Genomic DNA, 16,586 nt, shown 5'->3' with positions numbered 1-16,586 from the left:
CCAAGTAGCTGGGAGTACAGGCGCCTGACACAATGCCCGGCGGTTTTTGTTGTTGTTGCAGTTGTTGTTTTAGCTGGCCTGGGCTGGGTTTAAACCCACCAGTCTGGGTTTAAACCCACCAGCACCCTACCCACTGAGCTACGGGCACTGCCTAATCTCCGTTTTTTTTTTTTTTTTTTTTTTTATTGTTGGGGATTCATTGACTAATCTCCGTTTTTAATATAGTCTCATCTCAGTTCATCTGGAGTCTTCCAAGTTAGAGATCCTCCTCTAGGGTGGAAGAGATCTACTGAGCTCTGTAAGAATGACAGAGGATCTGGGTGAGTTTAAGTGTCTCTTAAAGAGACTTTCACCCTGGGTGGCACCTGTGGCTCAGTGGGTAGGAGGCCAGCCCCATATACTGAGGGTGGTGAGTTTGAACCTGGCCCCGGCCAAACTGCAACAAAAAATAGCCGGGCATTGTGGCGGGCACCTGTAGTCCCAGCTACTCGGGAGGCTGAGGCAAGAGAATTGCCTAAACCCAGGAGTTGGAGGTTGCTGTGAGCTGTGATGCCACGGCATCCTACCAAGGGCAACAAAATGAGACTGTTTAAAAAAAAAAAAAAACTTTCACCCAGTCCTTCTGTTTTTAGTTCCACTTTCACTCCCATTTCCAGCAGTATCTGGTGCCACCAGTTCCCAGGTGTCTGGGATCTGGATGGAAATAGCTTTGCTTCTTGGCTTTCCCCAGGTCTTGCTTTGAATACAACTTTCTTACCTTGGATGGTTCACTTACCACTCAGCTGTCTGCTTTGTAGCCTTTTTTTCCCCACATTCTTTTTGTCTTTGTGACTTAATGCTTTAAATTTTCCTTTCACTAGTTTTAGCGGGTTATTGGGAGCTGATGAAATGTGCGTTGTGAACCCATCATCTTCAATTAAAAGTCAGACTGTGTGCCTTTAACCTGTTAACTTCAGAGCACTTAGAGAGAAAACCTATCAATTGATTGAGGTGTAGCGATGGCAGCAACCGTTACGAATTGAACAATGTCTAGAGGTGTCATTGGTACCAAACAAACATCTCGTTTAAATACCTGTAGGTGTTGTTCCTAGTCAAAATGTTAATTGGTTCCTAGTGGTTCTGATAAGCTATGATCTACATTTTTAAAAACTGGGAAGGTGGAGAGTGTTCAAAGAAAGAGAATCTATATTTGAAACACAACCTCTGGTAGCCTTGTTCAATTTTTGATGGCATATCCTGTAATGTAGAGCTGTCCCACTTTTGATGATTCAAGATTAAATTGAATAATATAAAAAGGAAAAGGCTGGCTTAGTTTCTTATTCAGTTTTCCTGACATATTTTCTAGCTTAAAAAGTAAGAGCTTTCTTTTCACTAACTTGGAAAATTCCCAAGTCATTGAAGTTATGGCCAACATACCACTTTTCATTCCCCCACCCCTATTTCTGGATCAGAAGTTAATGAGAAAATATTTAGACTTGGTGGTAAGAGGTACCAGGGCATACTTCTTTCTTCGACTTTTTGCTTGCACAATACTTCTTATTTGATATTGTTTTCACTTAAATGTTTTTTATTATTAACTGTTTTTTGTAGTTCCTTTAAAATTAGCAGTTTGTCTTCTAGGTTGTCCTAATAATAGTCTTCGGGGATGGACATAATACTTGTATGTTTGCTTCTGTTTACTCTCAATGATTAAAAATATTTTACCAAAATTAGGTAAAATAATCTAAATTTTACCTGTTTGTATCCACAGACATTCCTGAATATGTTTGTTGACAGCAATCAGGATGCTCGAAGAAGGTCTGTAAATGAGGATGATAATCCCCCTTCTCCTATAGGAGGAGATATGATGGATTCTTTAATATCACAACTCCAGCCACCAACCCAGCAACAGGTAATTCTGAAATTCTAACTGGTATATGTTTCTGTAACTTCACAGGTTCTATAGGTATCAGGGCTTTGTTGAAAGGCAAAGAAGTCGTTGGTGGGACCAAGATGCCACATATTCCTTGTGAAAAAGTAGTTACAGAGGGAGACAAGCAGACTTCTAGTGATGGGACATGAGTAGTGTTGGAAATAGCCTTAACCTCAGACACTGAGATTACCCATACACTTAAAATGATATGTAATTCCGGCTCAGCGCCCGTAGCACAGTGGTTCCAGCGCCAGCCACATACACTGAAGTTGGCGGGTTTTAACCCAGCCTGGGCCAGCTAAAATAACAATGACAACAGCAACAACAAAAAATAGCTGGGCATTGAGGCAGGTGCCTGTAGTCCCAGCTACTTGGGAGGCTGAGGCAAGAGAATTGCTTAAGCCCAAGAGTTTGAGGGTGACATAGTGGGACTCTGTCTCAAAAAAAAGAAAAAAAAATGATATGTGATTCCAAGGATGGAAATAAGTATCTGTAGGATCTGAGGTCTTTGGAAGAGCATCCTCATCAGGTCTTTAAAAATAAATATTATTAAAGTAGATCCCAGTAAACTAAATATCTAGTTCTGACCTCAGACCATTTGGATAAGCTACATTATAGAATCTTAAGAGCTTTCAGTTCTCTCCTGCTACCTTCACATGTCTAAGAGTTGAGCAGTCCCCTAGGCCAACCATTCTCGCACTGATAGTCCCACGTGACTCCCTAGCCTGGAAAATACATATACTCATTATGGCTGTAGACTCTCTGTGGTAGATTCTTCAGTGTCTCCATTTTTAATTGTGTGTGAACATCTACCCTGTAGGCAAGGCTCTTTGGCACATCCTTTAGATTTTGTTTGCACTGCTGTTCTCGCAGAAACTTTCATGAAATAGCGTTGCTTGGAACTAGCTTGTGCTTGTTTTCTTGTCTAGCTTCTGGTGTGGCTACTTAGTAACTGCAACTTTCTAGTATTTACATCTTTGACAAAGTACTAGATTCTTAACCAGGAGGAGGGTTTTGTAGAAGGTATATTGTCCCTGGCAGCTATTTAGGTTTTCTTGCCTGTTTTAATTCATGACCTTCGTGAAAATGCAGAGAAGTTTAGTAAAATCCCATACCTTTATGTAGCCAAGGTATGGGGCTATTGTGACAGACATTGACTTGAATGAGGTCTTAGCCCTCTGAGGATGTTAGGTTACCGTAAGGAGAGAACTACCTTGGCCAAACAGATGCTGGAGCAGCTTTTTTTTTTTCTTGTGGAAGCCACTTCCTTGCACTGCAGTTCTTTTCTTGATATGGAGCAGGAGATGAACTATGTCTTTTGGGGGAAAGAAGTATCCAAGATGGGCTGGCTGGTGACCACAGCTATACCAGGGCCAATGTTATAGGAGGAATGGAGGGAGAATGTGTTCCATCAAGCTCTCCTTTTTCCCCAAATAAGTCATTTTCTACAATGATTTTAGTCACTGAAAAAAATCATAGTCTGACACAGCGAGAGCTTACAGTGCTGATCTGATTTTGCTAAAAGATCTAAGTACCACTAGCATTTAATACCAAACATGAGATTGTTCACTAGGAAAATAGTTACAAGCTAAGGCAGAAGGATACAAATGGGTAGATGAGAGAAAAGTAGGATATTATAGGAAAATTAGAATAATTTGTCATTTGTGAAAACTTTAGGAATTTTCTGATTTGTCTTGCTCTGTATCTGATCTGTAAGTAAAGCTTGTTTCTAAATTAAGAAGTATGACATTATCTATGAAACCTACTTATATTTACTCATACTTTGTTATGAAAGATAGAACACAACTATAGCCCAGGATGAAGGAGAGAAATGGAGTGGGAAGGGAGGGGAGGGAGGACGTTTGATAGAGGGAGGGTAAACAGTTGGGACCACACCTATGGAGCATATTGCAAGGGTACAAGTCAAATCTGTCAAGTGTAGAACATAAATGTCTTAACACAATAATCAAGTAAATGAGGCGAAAGCTATGTTGATTGGTTTGATGTAACCATGTCAGATTATATAAAAAAAAATCAACACATTTTACCCCACATGTGTATAAATGTATTCATGATCTATGTGTATTTGACTTAATAATAAAAAAAACACAATCATGTTTCTTAAAAAAAAAAGTTAAATTTAAAAAGTATGACATTTAATACTAGTTAGAATTATTTTAAAAGAATATTCATCTGGGAATATTGGCTAAACGTATGGCTAAATGTCTTTAGTTAGTGGCCTTGGCTTTAGATACTCTTAAGGATTGAGCATTTTATTGAACAGTTTCATTTTAGTTCTTTTTTGTTTACCAGCTATCTGTTCTGTACTAATTGTAAACTGTTAATCTCCCTGATAAGACAGTTTTGAGGGAAACAGTTTATTAAGGGATTCATGTACATTTTAGTTGATGTTAACAGGTAACTTTTCTTCTTGTATGTAAAATGTACAGTTTTATTCCATAAGCTAGTCCATAAGAAAGGAAAAGAAAAAACTTAGTAATATCATAGTTTTAATTATAAGGTAATACAGCTTATATCTCCAAAAAGAAAGGTGTATTATACATTATTGGATAAAATGATACAGATGAGCATATGATTTTGTAGCTTATAAATTAGAGTCTGAATTCTGTAATTTCTTTAAAATAGTACAGGAAAAATCAATAAGAAAAAATAGACAACAGTTTTAAAAATGGATAAAATAGTCAAGGCATTTCACTAAAAAGGATGTCCAAATGGCCAGTAAGCACAGCAGAAATATTTAAATATCATTTGGCATCACAGAAATACAAATTAAAACCACAGTGAGAGGTCCAGATGGGTAGCAAGTGAGAAACCCCCAAGGCCCCATAGACTCTGGAACTGTGTATTATATATATAATTTAAGTTAAATATATGTGTGCAATGAGATTAACCCAGCACGAGATGAAAAAGTTACAGTTGGGTAGGGAGGAACAACCACAGTTATTAGGGGAAATTGTGCTTTGAGTGCCTCAAGAAAACTGGTTTTCAGAACAAAGGTGGGTTTTGTTTGTTTTGAGACAGTTTCACTCTGTCATCCTATGTAGAGTGCTGTAGCATCGTAGCTCACAGCAACCTTGAACTCTTGGGCTCAAGTGATCCTCTTGCCTCAGTTTTTCGTTTTTAGTAGAGATGGTGTCTCACTCTTGCTCAGGCTGGTCTCGAACTCAGGAGCTTAAGCAATCCGCCTGCCTCTGCCTCCCAGAGTGCTCAGATTACAGGCTCATGTGAGCCTCCACACCTCGCCTTTTTTTTTTTTTCTAATTTTTTAAAAGAGAAATAATTTTATATATGTCTCAATACAGCTGGAATTATTAGGGATTTTTAAACAGTCCTCTTTAAAGTCGATTTGGAGACCTATTCTGTATATAACAGTACTGTGGCAATAAACGTGACATTTTATTAAAAACAAAAAGCAAAACCAGATAACACTCCACACCCACAAAAATGGCTTTAAGAAAAAAACTGGTAGGATCAGACACGGTGGCTCACACCTATAATCCCAGCACTCTGGGAGGCCTAGGCGGGTGGATTGCTTCAGCTCACGAGTTCGAGACCAGCCTGAGCTAGTGCAAGACCCAGTCTCTAAAAACTAGCCGGGTGTTATGGTGGGTACCTGTAGTCCCAGCTACTTGGGAGGATGAGGCAAGAGGATCACTTGAGCCCAAGAGTTTGAGGTTGCTGTGAGGTATGACGTCACGGCACTCTACCCAGGGTGACAAAATGAGAATGTCTCAACAACAACAACAAAAATTGGTAATTCTTGCCAGCATTTGGTATTAGGAGCAGCCAAAGCCTTCATTTACTATTAGAAGATGTGTAAAATGGTACAATTACCTTGTGCTAGTGTTTGGCAATATTTTAAGTGCTAAAACTAAATATTATGCACACTTGTGACTTAAAAATTCTACTTTTAAGTATAGTGTATATTACAGGAATGCATCAGAAAACACAAGAATGTTCATAGCAATGTTATTTACCCCCCAAAATTATGAACAACCCAAATATCCAACAACAGTAAAATGAATGAATAAATCAGCCTGTATTTATGTTTTTGTAAAATATTCTACTGTATTTGTGGTATTGGATATCATGAAAAGTATGCATGTACCCTTTTTTTTTTTTTTAATTTTTTGCAGTTTTTGGCCGGGGCTGGGTTTGAACCCGCCACCTCTGGCACATGGGGCCAACACCCTACTCCTTTGAGCCACAGGTGCTGCCCTGCATGTACCTTTTTTTGCTAATCAGCTTTCATACTAAGGTGTATTTATTTCATACTAATGTTCATTTACTCAATGTGTGCCCCAAGACAACTTTTCTTCCATTGGGTGACAAAAGAGAAAAAAGGTGGGACACCCCTGCGTAGAGAATACATTCAGTATTCTTACGAAATACAGATAGAGGCAAAACTAAACTTGAGTGATGGAAGTCAGAATAGTTCTTACCTTTGAGAAGGCACTAAAGACCTTGCATAGTGTATAAAGGAGACCTCTTCATTGTCTTGATCTCTGTGATGTTTACATGTAAAAAAATTCAAACAATACATTTAAAATTTCAGGAAAAGAAAATAAAATTTCTGTACTATTTGTGAGTCTATCTCAATTTTTAAAAATCAACTAGGAGGGGCGGCGTCTGTGGCTCAGTAGGTAAGGCGCCGGCCCCATATACTGAGGGTGGTGGGTTCAAACTCGGCAAAAAACCAAACTGCAAAAAAAACAAAAAATAGCCGGGCGTTGTGGCAGGCGCCTGTAGTCCCAGCTACTTGGGAGGCTGAGGCAAGAGAATCGCTTAAGCCCATGAGTTGGAGGTTGCTGTGAGCTGTGTGAGGCCACGGCACTCTACTGAGGGCCATAAAGTGAGACTCTGTCTCTACAAAAAAAAAAAAAAAAAAAAATCGGAGGCTTGGCGCCTGTAGCTCAAGCGGCTAAGGCCCAGCCACATACACTAGAGCTGGTGGGTTTGGATCCAGCCTGCGCCTGCCAAACAATGACAACTACAACCAAAAAATAGATGGGTGTAGTGGCAGGTGCCTGTATCCCAGCTACTTAGGAGGCTGAGGCAAGAGAATCGCTTAAGCCCAGGAGTTGGAGGTTGCTGTGAGCTGTGATGCGACAGCACTCTACCCAGGGCGACAGCTTGAGGCTCTGTCACAAAAAAAAAAAAAAAAAAGACTAGGAAGGTAATTAGATTGCCCTTGGTTTTTCCTTACTAGAATTGAAGATAAAGGTGAGTAGAGGTCAGGTTACACTGCCAGTTAAACTAACATGCCATGAATCGAAAGACACCAGCTGATTTCAGAGATGTTAGAATGTGGGGAAAAAATAACTTAGAATCACTGAAATGGTAGGTAAATGATACAGATAAATCAGTGACATGGTAGGTAAAATGAGCAAAAAACATCTTGAGGGGTAGAAAGCAATGGTGTTGCAAGGTTGCTATTTTTAAAACATTTTAAAGACTTCTGTTGTTAATGTGTATTTTTCAAACCTCATGTTTTCTATTTGGTAATCTATGGTGTATGTAAAGATTAACCCTGTGGCAATAATTAGGGAGAGCCATATTCTTACACTATCTGCAGTTGGCCATTTACCATCATTTTCTTTTTTAGCCATTTTCAAAGCAGCCAGGAACATCAGGCGCTTATCCTCTTACTTCACCCCCTACATCTTACCACAGCACAGTTAATCAGTCTCCCTCTATGATGCATACACAGTCTCCAGGTAAGTTATTGTTATTAGTTATTCTTTTGTTATGTTGAATTTTCTTTCTCTCTCTCTCTCTCTCTTTTTTTTTTTTTTTTTAGAGACAGAGTCTCACTTTGTCACCCTTGGTAGAGTGCTATGGCATCACAGCTCACAGCAACCTCCAGCTCTTGGGCTTAGGCAATTCTCTTGCCTCAGCCTCCCGACTAGCTGGGACTACAGGCACCCGCCACAACGCCCGGCTATTTTTTTGTTGCAGTTTGGCTGGGGCTGGGTTTGAACCTGCCACCCTTGATACATGGGGCCCACGCCCTACTCACCCACAGGCGCCGCCCTGTTATGTTGAATTTTCAAATCCAAAACACACACATATATAACACTTTGAGAAGCCCTATGCATCTAGCCTCAGGCTCCAGAGAGAATTCCCTTTCTAATCTCTGGCTAGATAGTTGCCATTCATTCATGATGCCAGGGTTGTGAAATTTGTTATTTGTGGTTCAGAAGCATGTTAAAAGGTTTAAATTAAGTCTGGCACCCAGAGCCAGACTCCCAGCATAACTTTAAGGGGTGCTAGTCATGATATGGTCTATGTCAGTCTATTAACAAACTCTAAGGCCTGTGGGCCAAATCCTGCCCACCAACTGGTTTTGTAAATAAAGTTCCATTGGAACACAACTACACCTATTTATGTAGTATCTATAGCTGCTTTCTGAAAAATGTTTAAGCTCTGATACATGTGAAAGGTCACCTGCCTAAAGCCCAAGGGTTGGGCAGTGCACAGCCTACTTTGTGCACTTTGTGGCAGCCCCATAAAACTGCTTGAAGATGCCAACTTTTTACTTTTAACTGAATGATTGAGTGGTAGCTCTTGAGTACTTGCTGTGTGCCAAATGTTGCTTGGTCCTGAAAATTCAGCAGTGAGCCAAATACCAGCCTTGCTCTCAAGCTTACTGTCTAGCAAGGAAGATGGGTATCAGATTTCTTGGGGAGATTACCTCTTGTTGGCCAGGTCTCATACTTAATCTGTTCTGCATTAATATTTTCAGAGCATAATGAGTTTTTAGAAATGTTTTAGTTAAAAGATATGGGATGTAAGATAAAATAAAATAATTTTTAAAAGCATGTGTGTAGTAAAAATCTATCTACTATAAATATATTAGTCTAGTCAACATTAAGTGGTTTTGTACTAATTGAAGGCATTTGGACTTATTAGAAAATAGGACAAACATAAAAAAAATCCTGACTTTTGGGTGACAAACCTGACAAATATATTTGCTTTTAAGTTTTCACATTGAAAAGCAGAATTTGCGGGTGGCACCTGTGGCTCAGTGGGTAGGGCACTAGCCCCATATACTGAGAGTCGGGGGTTCGAACCTAGCCCCAGCCAAACTGCAACAAAAAACAGCCGAGTGTTCTGGCGGGCTCCTGTAGTCCCAGCTACTCGGGAGGCTGAGGCAAGAGAATTTAATTGCCTAAGCCCAGGAGTTGGAGGTTGCTGTGAGCTGTGACAGTACAGCACTCTACCGAGGGCGATAAAGTGAGACTCTCTCTAAAAAAGAAAAGAAAGAAAAGCAGAATTTGCAATGCATACATTTTCCTTTAAAAACGCAAAAAATAGTCCTTATATATGTATGTTTGTATATATAAGAAATTTGTATTGACTAATAGAACCTGTTAATTTGCAGATGTAAAGTATAGGGACATCACTTATTAACCATTTATAAAATGAGAATAATATAAAACCTTTTGCTTAGAGATACGAGAATTGAATGAAATAATTCACATAAAGTGTTTGGTCTGGGGCCTCGAATAAGACAAATTTCTCTTTGACCAGCCCATTAAAATCTGCCTCGTTGTGCAGACTGGGCAGTTGACATCTAGCACTGCCTGTGGCGCTCAAATCCTGGCAGATGCCATCCTTAGTACATTCTCATATTGCTCTTCCAATTACTTCAGTAGTGTGGTTTTTAAAAAATACATAGATCTTCATTTTAAAAATCTTGAGCCCCTCTCCCCCCTTTTTGGAGAGGGGGCATGCTTTTTTTTATTTAGATTCCTAGATCAATAGTTTTCATCTGTAATGGACATGAAAAGTGCGGTGTTACAAAGTGGGGTTATTCAGGCTTCTGAAGGAGCATTTGGCAAGGAGGTTTAATTATTTCTTTTTTGGAGATGCCTTGCTTGCCTACCTCCCCTTGATATTAGTTGAGGTGAGACTTGAAAGATGTGCCAGAGTTATCTAGATGCAGTAACACAGATGAGGAGCATATTTCAGGTAGTGTGTGCAGGGTGTGTGGAAGCTGAAGTCCCAGAGGATGATGGACTGTCCCGGATGGCTGGCGCGTGAAGAGACAGGGAGGGCTCTGTTCGAGATTTTGGCCTTTATAATAGGAAGCCATTGTTGGACTTTAGCAGGGGTTGGTCTGAGTTGTTTGCTCAGGAAGACAAGAGTGGTGATGAGGGCTCGGTGCCCGTAGCACAGTGGTTAAGGCATCTACCGCATACACTGAGGTTGGCAGGTTCAAACCCTACCCAAGCCAGCTAAACAACAATGACAACTGCAACAACAGCAATAAAAATGGCCGGCTGTTGTGGCAGGTGCCTATAGTCCGAGCTACTTGGGAGCTGAGGCAAGAGAATTGCTTAAGACCAAGAGTTTCAGGTTGCTGTGAGCTATGATGCCATGGCACTCTACCAAGGGCAACAAAAAAGGAGTGCTGAATGGGCAGATGTCACAGGGTGGAAGGGTACTGAGAGTGCTCTTGAACCTGTTGATTTTGCAAGTCCTGGAAGACTTGAGTATGCCCAGTCAGCAGTTAGCTATCAGAGATAGCTAGACCACAAATGACAGACTCAGTGAAGCCCTAGTGGGTGGGAAAGCTCAGGCCCTAAGAGTACCAGTAAGTCAATGTGAAGGAGCACCTAGGGAAGAAGAGGCAAAACAGAAGAAACAGGAACATAGAACCCCAGGAGACTATCTTTTTAGGATATGAGTTGAGATTGTTTTTGCATAGTAGAAAGGGAAAATAATTATTTTGAAATAATTACAGTGTTAGGTATATAGTGCTCACTATGTGAGCAAATAATACAGTAGTCCCCCTTACACTTTCCATGGTTTTAGTCACCCCAGGTAAACTGCATTCTAAAAATAAGTGAGTGCGTATAGTTAGATATTTAAGAGAGAGAGAGAGCGTGAGAAAACACGTTCACATAACTACTATTATAATTTATTGTTATAATTGTTCTACTTTATTACTAATTATTTTTCATCTCTTACTGTGCCTCATTTGTAAACTAAACTATTATATGTATAGGAAAAAATAGTGTGTATATATAGAGTTCAGCACGATCTGAGGTCTCAGGCATCCACTGGGGGTCCTGTAATGTATCCTGTGAATAAGGGGGAGACAGCTGTAGTAGAGAAATTGAAACCTGCCGATATTGAAGATAGTTATGGTAATATAGGAAGTATTTAAATGTTGCACTTTTTCATAGTTTTAGTAACCATTTTCCCCTTTTATAATCCTAAGTTAAAACTAGTTTTGTGGCTTTAAATACTATCATTGTAATTTTTTTTTCCTTTTTGGAGACAGAGTCTCACTCTTTTGCCCAGGCTAGGGTCCCGTGGCATCACCCTAGCTCACCTCAACCTCAAACTCCTGGGCTTAGGTAATCCTTCTGCCTTGGCCTCCCTAGTAGCTGAGAATACAGGCACCTGCCACAACACCCGGCTATTTTTTTCTATTTTTAGTAGAGACTTGGTCTCTCTTGCTCAGGCTGGTCTTGAACTCCTGAGCTCAAGGGATTCTCCTGCCTCGGTCTCCCAGAGTGCTAGGATTATAGGCATAAGCCACCACGCCTGGCCCTAAGTACTATCTTTAAATTCACATCTCTCAGTTTTTTATATCTCCAATCTAGACCTCTCCCTTAAACTAAAAAGTCTGGTATTTTCTAGCTATTCAGCATTTCCACATAATGTCTAGTAGATGCCTGAAACTTAGCATAGCCAAAATTAAATTCTTGATTCCCTCACCTACCAGTGTTGATCTTCCCACAGACACCCGAGCTCAGTAAATGGCATTCCCTTCCTTCCTGCTATTTGGACCAAAGTTCTTAGAGCTGTTTCTTTCACACTCACATTTAGTCACTTACCAAATAGTTCTCCCTTCAGAATTTACCTAGAATCCAACTACTTTTCACTGCCTTAACCTCTGTAACCCTTGCCCAAGCCATTAGTCCTCTCTTACCTGGATTATTGGAGCCATCTCTTAATTGGTTTCCTGCCCCCTACCCCTGCCCTTGCTCTAGTTTGTTTGTCCCACAGCAGCTAAATCAGGCGTCCTCAAACTTTTTCAACAGGGGGCCAATTCACTGTCCCTCAGACGGTTGGAGGGCCAGACTATAGTTTAAAAAAAAACTATGAACAAATTCCTATGCACACTGCACATATCTTATTTTGAAGTAAAAAACAAAACGGGAACAAATACAATTCACACCGCTTCATGTGGCCCGTGGGCCGCAGTTTGAGGATGCCTGAGCTAAATGATCTTTATGGGACAAAAGTTAGTGACTCTTGCCTCAAGTTCTGCCCTGACTTTCCATTCCTTCAGGGTAAATCCTAAGTCCATAGAGTAGCCTATAAGCAATCCCCCAAGCACTCTAGGCCTTAACCTCCTTTCCCTCCAACCTCTCTCACTCCCCTTGCTCACTCTATTCCAGCAACACTGGCCTCTTCCCTGTTATTTATAACTGCTTTCACCTTTGGGGCTTTTGCACTAGCTCTCTGTTTGCCTGGAATATCTAATGCCCTGGATATCCTCATGCATTATCCTTCACTTTCTCAACATCGTGGTTCACATATCCCCTTCCTTAGGTCGTCTCTGATTGCTATATATAAAGAGCAGTGCCCACCTTCACCACTACACAATATCACTCCCTTACCCTGCTCTAAAGTGTCCCAAAAGGTCACCCTTGAAGTCACTATATGTAGGGAAAATGGGCAATTGTATGGATACCTCTTTCTAAAACTACAGGCTTTGTAGTTTACAAAGAGGTGGCCAACACATAGACAATGTTGTGTAAACATTCTGTAAAATTTTATAATGAAGATTTTCTAAATAAAGGTACATTTAGATACATTTTTCCTACGTATAACAACTTTAGGGGCAACCTTTGGGGCACCCTGTATTCTTCACAGCATTTATTACTACTGACATATATTTCTTTTTTCTCATTCTACTAGAATATAAACTCCATGAAGGCAGGAATTTTTGTCTCTCTTGTTAACTGCTGCATCCCTGTGCCTATAAGAATGTTTTGCATAAAGTTGGCATTCAGTAGTCCTATTTGTTGAATGTAAGTGAGTGAGTGAGTGAATTTTTTTTTTTTTTTTCAGTCAGTCAATATGAAAGCTAGAATTTGCACTCATGGAATTGAGTATTCTCTTTCAATAATGAAATCTTTCCAGTTTTTCTTTGCACTACCTATGGGAGCTTTACTATTTGCTTCATTAGGCAGTAGGGAAATTTTTAATTTGGGGTCCTTAGACAGGACATGATATGTGTCCTGCAAGATCATCTATAATTATTTTCCTTTATTAGGAAATCTGCATGCTGCCAACTCCCCCAGTGGGGCTTTGAGAGCCCCATCACCAGCGTCATTTGTTCCAACTCCTCCCCCATCCTCGCATGGAATCTCAATAGGACCAGGGGCCAGTTTTGCTAGTCCACATGGTGAGTCCATATATGGAAATCGTTATAGCTTAAGAGCTTGACGTGAAAATAATTTTTGTTGAATAAGTTATTTTATTGTAGAATGGGCACTTGTCTATTGAGGAAATAGCAAAAGTATTGCTCAAGCGAAAAGGAAATAAATTTTTCCAAACCCCATCATCACATAGAGGTAATGACCAATTAGTTAGTCTGTCTCTGCTTTGGACTCTTTCCCTTTCTCTCACTTTGCCTGCTTTTCCTGTCATGCACTCCCTGCTTGCTCTCTACCCACCTGCTTGTCTCCCCCCTCAAATACACCCTTCCCCATGGCCCCCCAGAATGGGTACTATACCATATGAATCGTTTCAACACTTGAATTTTTAACCCAATTTTATTTTTAATTGATTCAGATAGATAAAGAATAGAAGGATATAGTTAGTGAAATGGGGTGGTTTCCTTCCTATTCCACCAACCACATAGTTCCTCTTTAGAGACATTTAGTGTTATAATTTTTTACATATTCTTGCAAAGTTGATTTGTGCATGCATAAGCAAATACATGTACGTGTTCTCTCCCCCCACATGGAAGCATACTGTTTACAGTGTTCCTTGCCTTTTTTCCACTTAATATATCATGAATACCATGCTATATTAGAACATAAAGAACTTTCCCAGTTTTTAAGCCGTGTAGCATCTGTGATTTTACTTGTGTTAATATTTGTGGGAACTTTTTTGTCTACATCATCATATCGGATAGCTTCATAGTATTCCCTTGTCTGAGCATACCATGATTTAACTGCTGTCCTATTGTTACACATTTAGAATGTTTCAATTTTTTTCACAATTAGAAGTGGTGTCATCTCTGCTCACATCCATGATTATTTCCTTAGGTAAGTTCCTAGAAGTGGAATTGCTGTCTCAAAGGGTTTGAAAAATTCTAAAGCTTTTGAAACATTGCAAATTGCTCAACCTGAAAGGCTGTACCAATTTCCTATAGCATCATGCAAGAATGTCTGTTGTCCTGCATCATTGCCAGCATGGGGTATTATAATTTAAAATATTGGCCATTTTGATAGGTGAAAATGGTGTCTGTTATTTAATGTGTTTGAGTATTAATGAAGTTGAACTTTTTTTGTTCATTCGTCTTTGGTGTTTTTTATTTTATACCCGCTAGTTTTATATGCTTTGCCTATGTTCTTGTGGTGTTTTTTATATTTATTTGTGAGATTTTTTTTATGTAAATAAAGACCACTTTCTCTCTGATACAAGTATTTTCTCGGTTTGTCATTGAGTTACAAAGGGTATAAATAATATGTTGACGTATCTGCAGGGTGAAATTCAAATATCAAATTGTTCAAGAATTTGCTGCTTTCGAAACTTGATTCTTGGTTCATTTCTTAGTCAATGTAGCATTTACTAAATAAAGAAAATGGAAAGTTTCCCTCTCTTCATCCTTTGAGTAGAATGAAAATGTAATGTATCAGAGTTAGTTTAAAAGTATATTTCTGCCCTTGAAGAAGCTTTGTGATTGCTTAATATTTTCAAGCATGTAGACTCAGAAAGCAGATTGTTGCATATTACATATGTTGAAGCTTGTGTGAAGGTAAATTTTATTTCTCAGACTTTTTATTTGTCTAATTCTTGTATTATGTTAAAAAATACACTAACTACATAAAATAGAGATTCAGGTGTGATATATTAAGAAGCATCAAGATTCAGTGAAACCATCTTATTGAAAAAAATAAAATTATTACTTTGTAAGAGTTTGAATGCCATCACATAATTTCAGTTATTAAAGTACAGGTTTTAAGAATCATTGTTTACTTTTTTTACAGGAACTCTTGACCCTAGTTCCCCATATACTATGGTGTCACCAAGTGGACGAGCAGGGAACTGGCCAGGGTCACCTCAAGTATCTGGCCCCTCACCAGCAACACGCATGCCTGGAATGTCACCAGCCAATCCATCACTACATTCTCCTGTTCCAGATGCTTCTCATTCCCCTCGAGCTGGAACAAGTGAGTATCATCAACATTTTTATGTTTTTTAGTATAACGCACAAGTGACCTATTTTTATTCCATCCTCACATTTGAGAGGCACAATGTACTGGTCGAGTAAAGATACTTGATAACATAATCTTTTATCCACTTAGTAAATCAGTTAACATAGTTAATTTCCAAGGTTAGGCAAAATGTTAAGTAAGGGGATATCTCCTCCAGAAGTGAGTCCCAGTACCTCTGTCATGATTGTTAGATTTTAACTGCCATATGGGATTTTAAAAGATACCTTAAGTCAACAGAGTTATGCAAATTGTAGAAAAAATAGTTTTTCCTCTGACCTGGTAACCAAGAAGTATGTGGGGATTTTTCCCTACCAACAACCAGTTAATTAGTTCTACAGTAGACACCACTTCAAATGCCAATTGCAAGCCCCAGTTATTCTACCTGTGCTTCTGAAAGAATAGCTACTAATGGGGGTTCCCACAGCCCCCTCCTCAGGTTCAGTTAATTTGCTAGAGCAGTTCCCAAAACTCAGGGAAACATTTATTGGTTTATTTCAAAGGATATTACAAAGGATACAGGTGAAGTGATGCATAGGGTGAGGCACATGGGAAGGGGTACGGAGTTTCCATGCCCTCTCTGGGCACACCACCCTTCAGGAACCTCCACATGCTAGCTATCTGGAAGCTCTCTAAACCCTGCCCTTTTGGGTTTTTGTGGAGGCCTCATCAAGTGGACACGATTGATTAATCATTGGCCATTAGTGATCAGCTTAATCTTCAGGCCCTTCTAACCTCTAATCCTGCCTTGTCTTTCCTTTGATCAGCCCCCATCCTGAAGCTACTTAGGGGCTGCCAGCTAGCACTCATCTTGTTAGCATACAAAAACATACCACTTTGAAGATTCCAAGGATTTTAGGATTTATTTGCTAAGAGATCAGCCAAAGACAAATATGTATTTCACAATATTACACAAATTAACCCAGAAGAGAGGAATTGTACAAATATATTGAGTAGCTTTTGCTGCATAACTTTTAGTGGCTTAAAACAACAATCATACATTGGCTTACAATTCTGAGGTTGGCAATTTGGGCTGAGTACAACTGGGTGATTCTTCCAATCTCTGCTGGGCTCACTCATGGTGTCTATGGTCAGCTACAGGCTTGGCTAAGGACTAAGTGGTCTAAGATGGCCCTGGATGGCAAGACTGCTCTGTGTGGTCTCCTTGATGGGGGCATGTTCAC

The 16,586-nt window shown here is 39.7% G+C and overlaps 1 protein-coding gene across 4 annotated transcripts in view; it reads left to right on the top strand.

The window, feature by feature from the left end:
• Window positions 1–16,586, top strand: part of MED14 (mediator complex subunit 14) — a 91,019-nt gene that overhangs the window by 59,297 nt on the left and 15,136 nt on the right. For 3 of the 4 annotated variants that reach the window (XM_053581161.1, XM_053581163.1, XM_053581164.1), the window contains 4 exons: window positions 1,751–1,891; window positions 7,539–7,650; window positions 13,233–13,364; window positions 15,178–15,360. In XM_053581161.1, coding sequence (XP_053437136.1) covers window positions 1,751–1,891; window positions 7,539–7,650; window positions 13,233–13,364; window positions 15,178–15,360 — 568 coding nt within the window. The remainder of the gene's footprint in view (window positions 1–1,750; window positions 1,892–7,538; window positions 7,651–13,232; window positions 13,365–15,177; window positions 15,361–16,586) is intronic. The other variant, XM_053581162.1, reaches the window with a different exon arrangement.

This window comes from Nycticebus coucang, chromosome X, assembly GCF_027406575.1.
Source record: "Nycticebus coucang isolate mNycCou1 chromosome X, mNycCou1.pri, whole genome shotgun sequence".
In the NCBI taxonomy this organism is placed as follows: Eukaryota; Metazoa; Chordata; class Mammalia; order Primates; family Lorisidae; genus Nycticebus; species Nycticebus coucang.
This window is presented reverse-complemented; position numbering and strand designations above follow the sequence as displayed.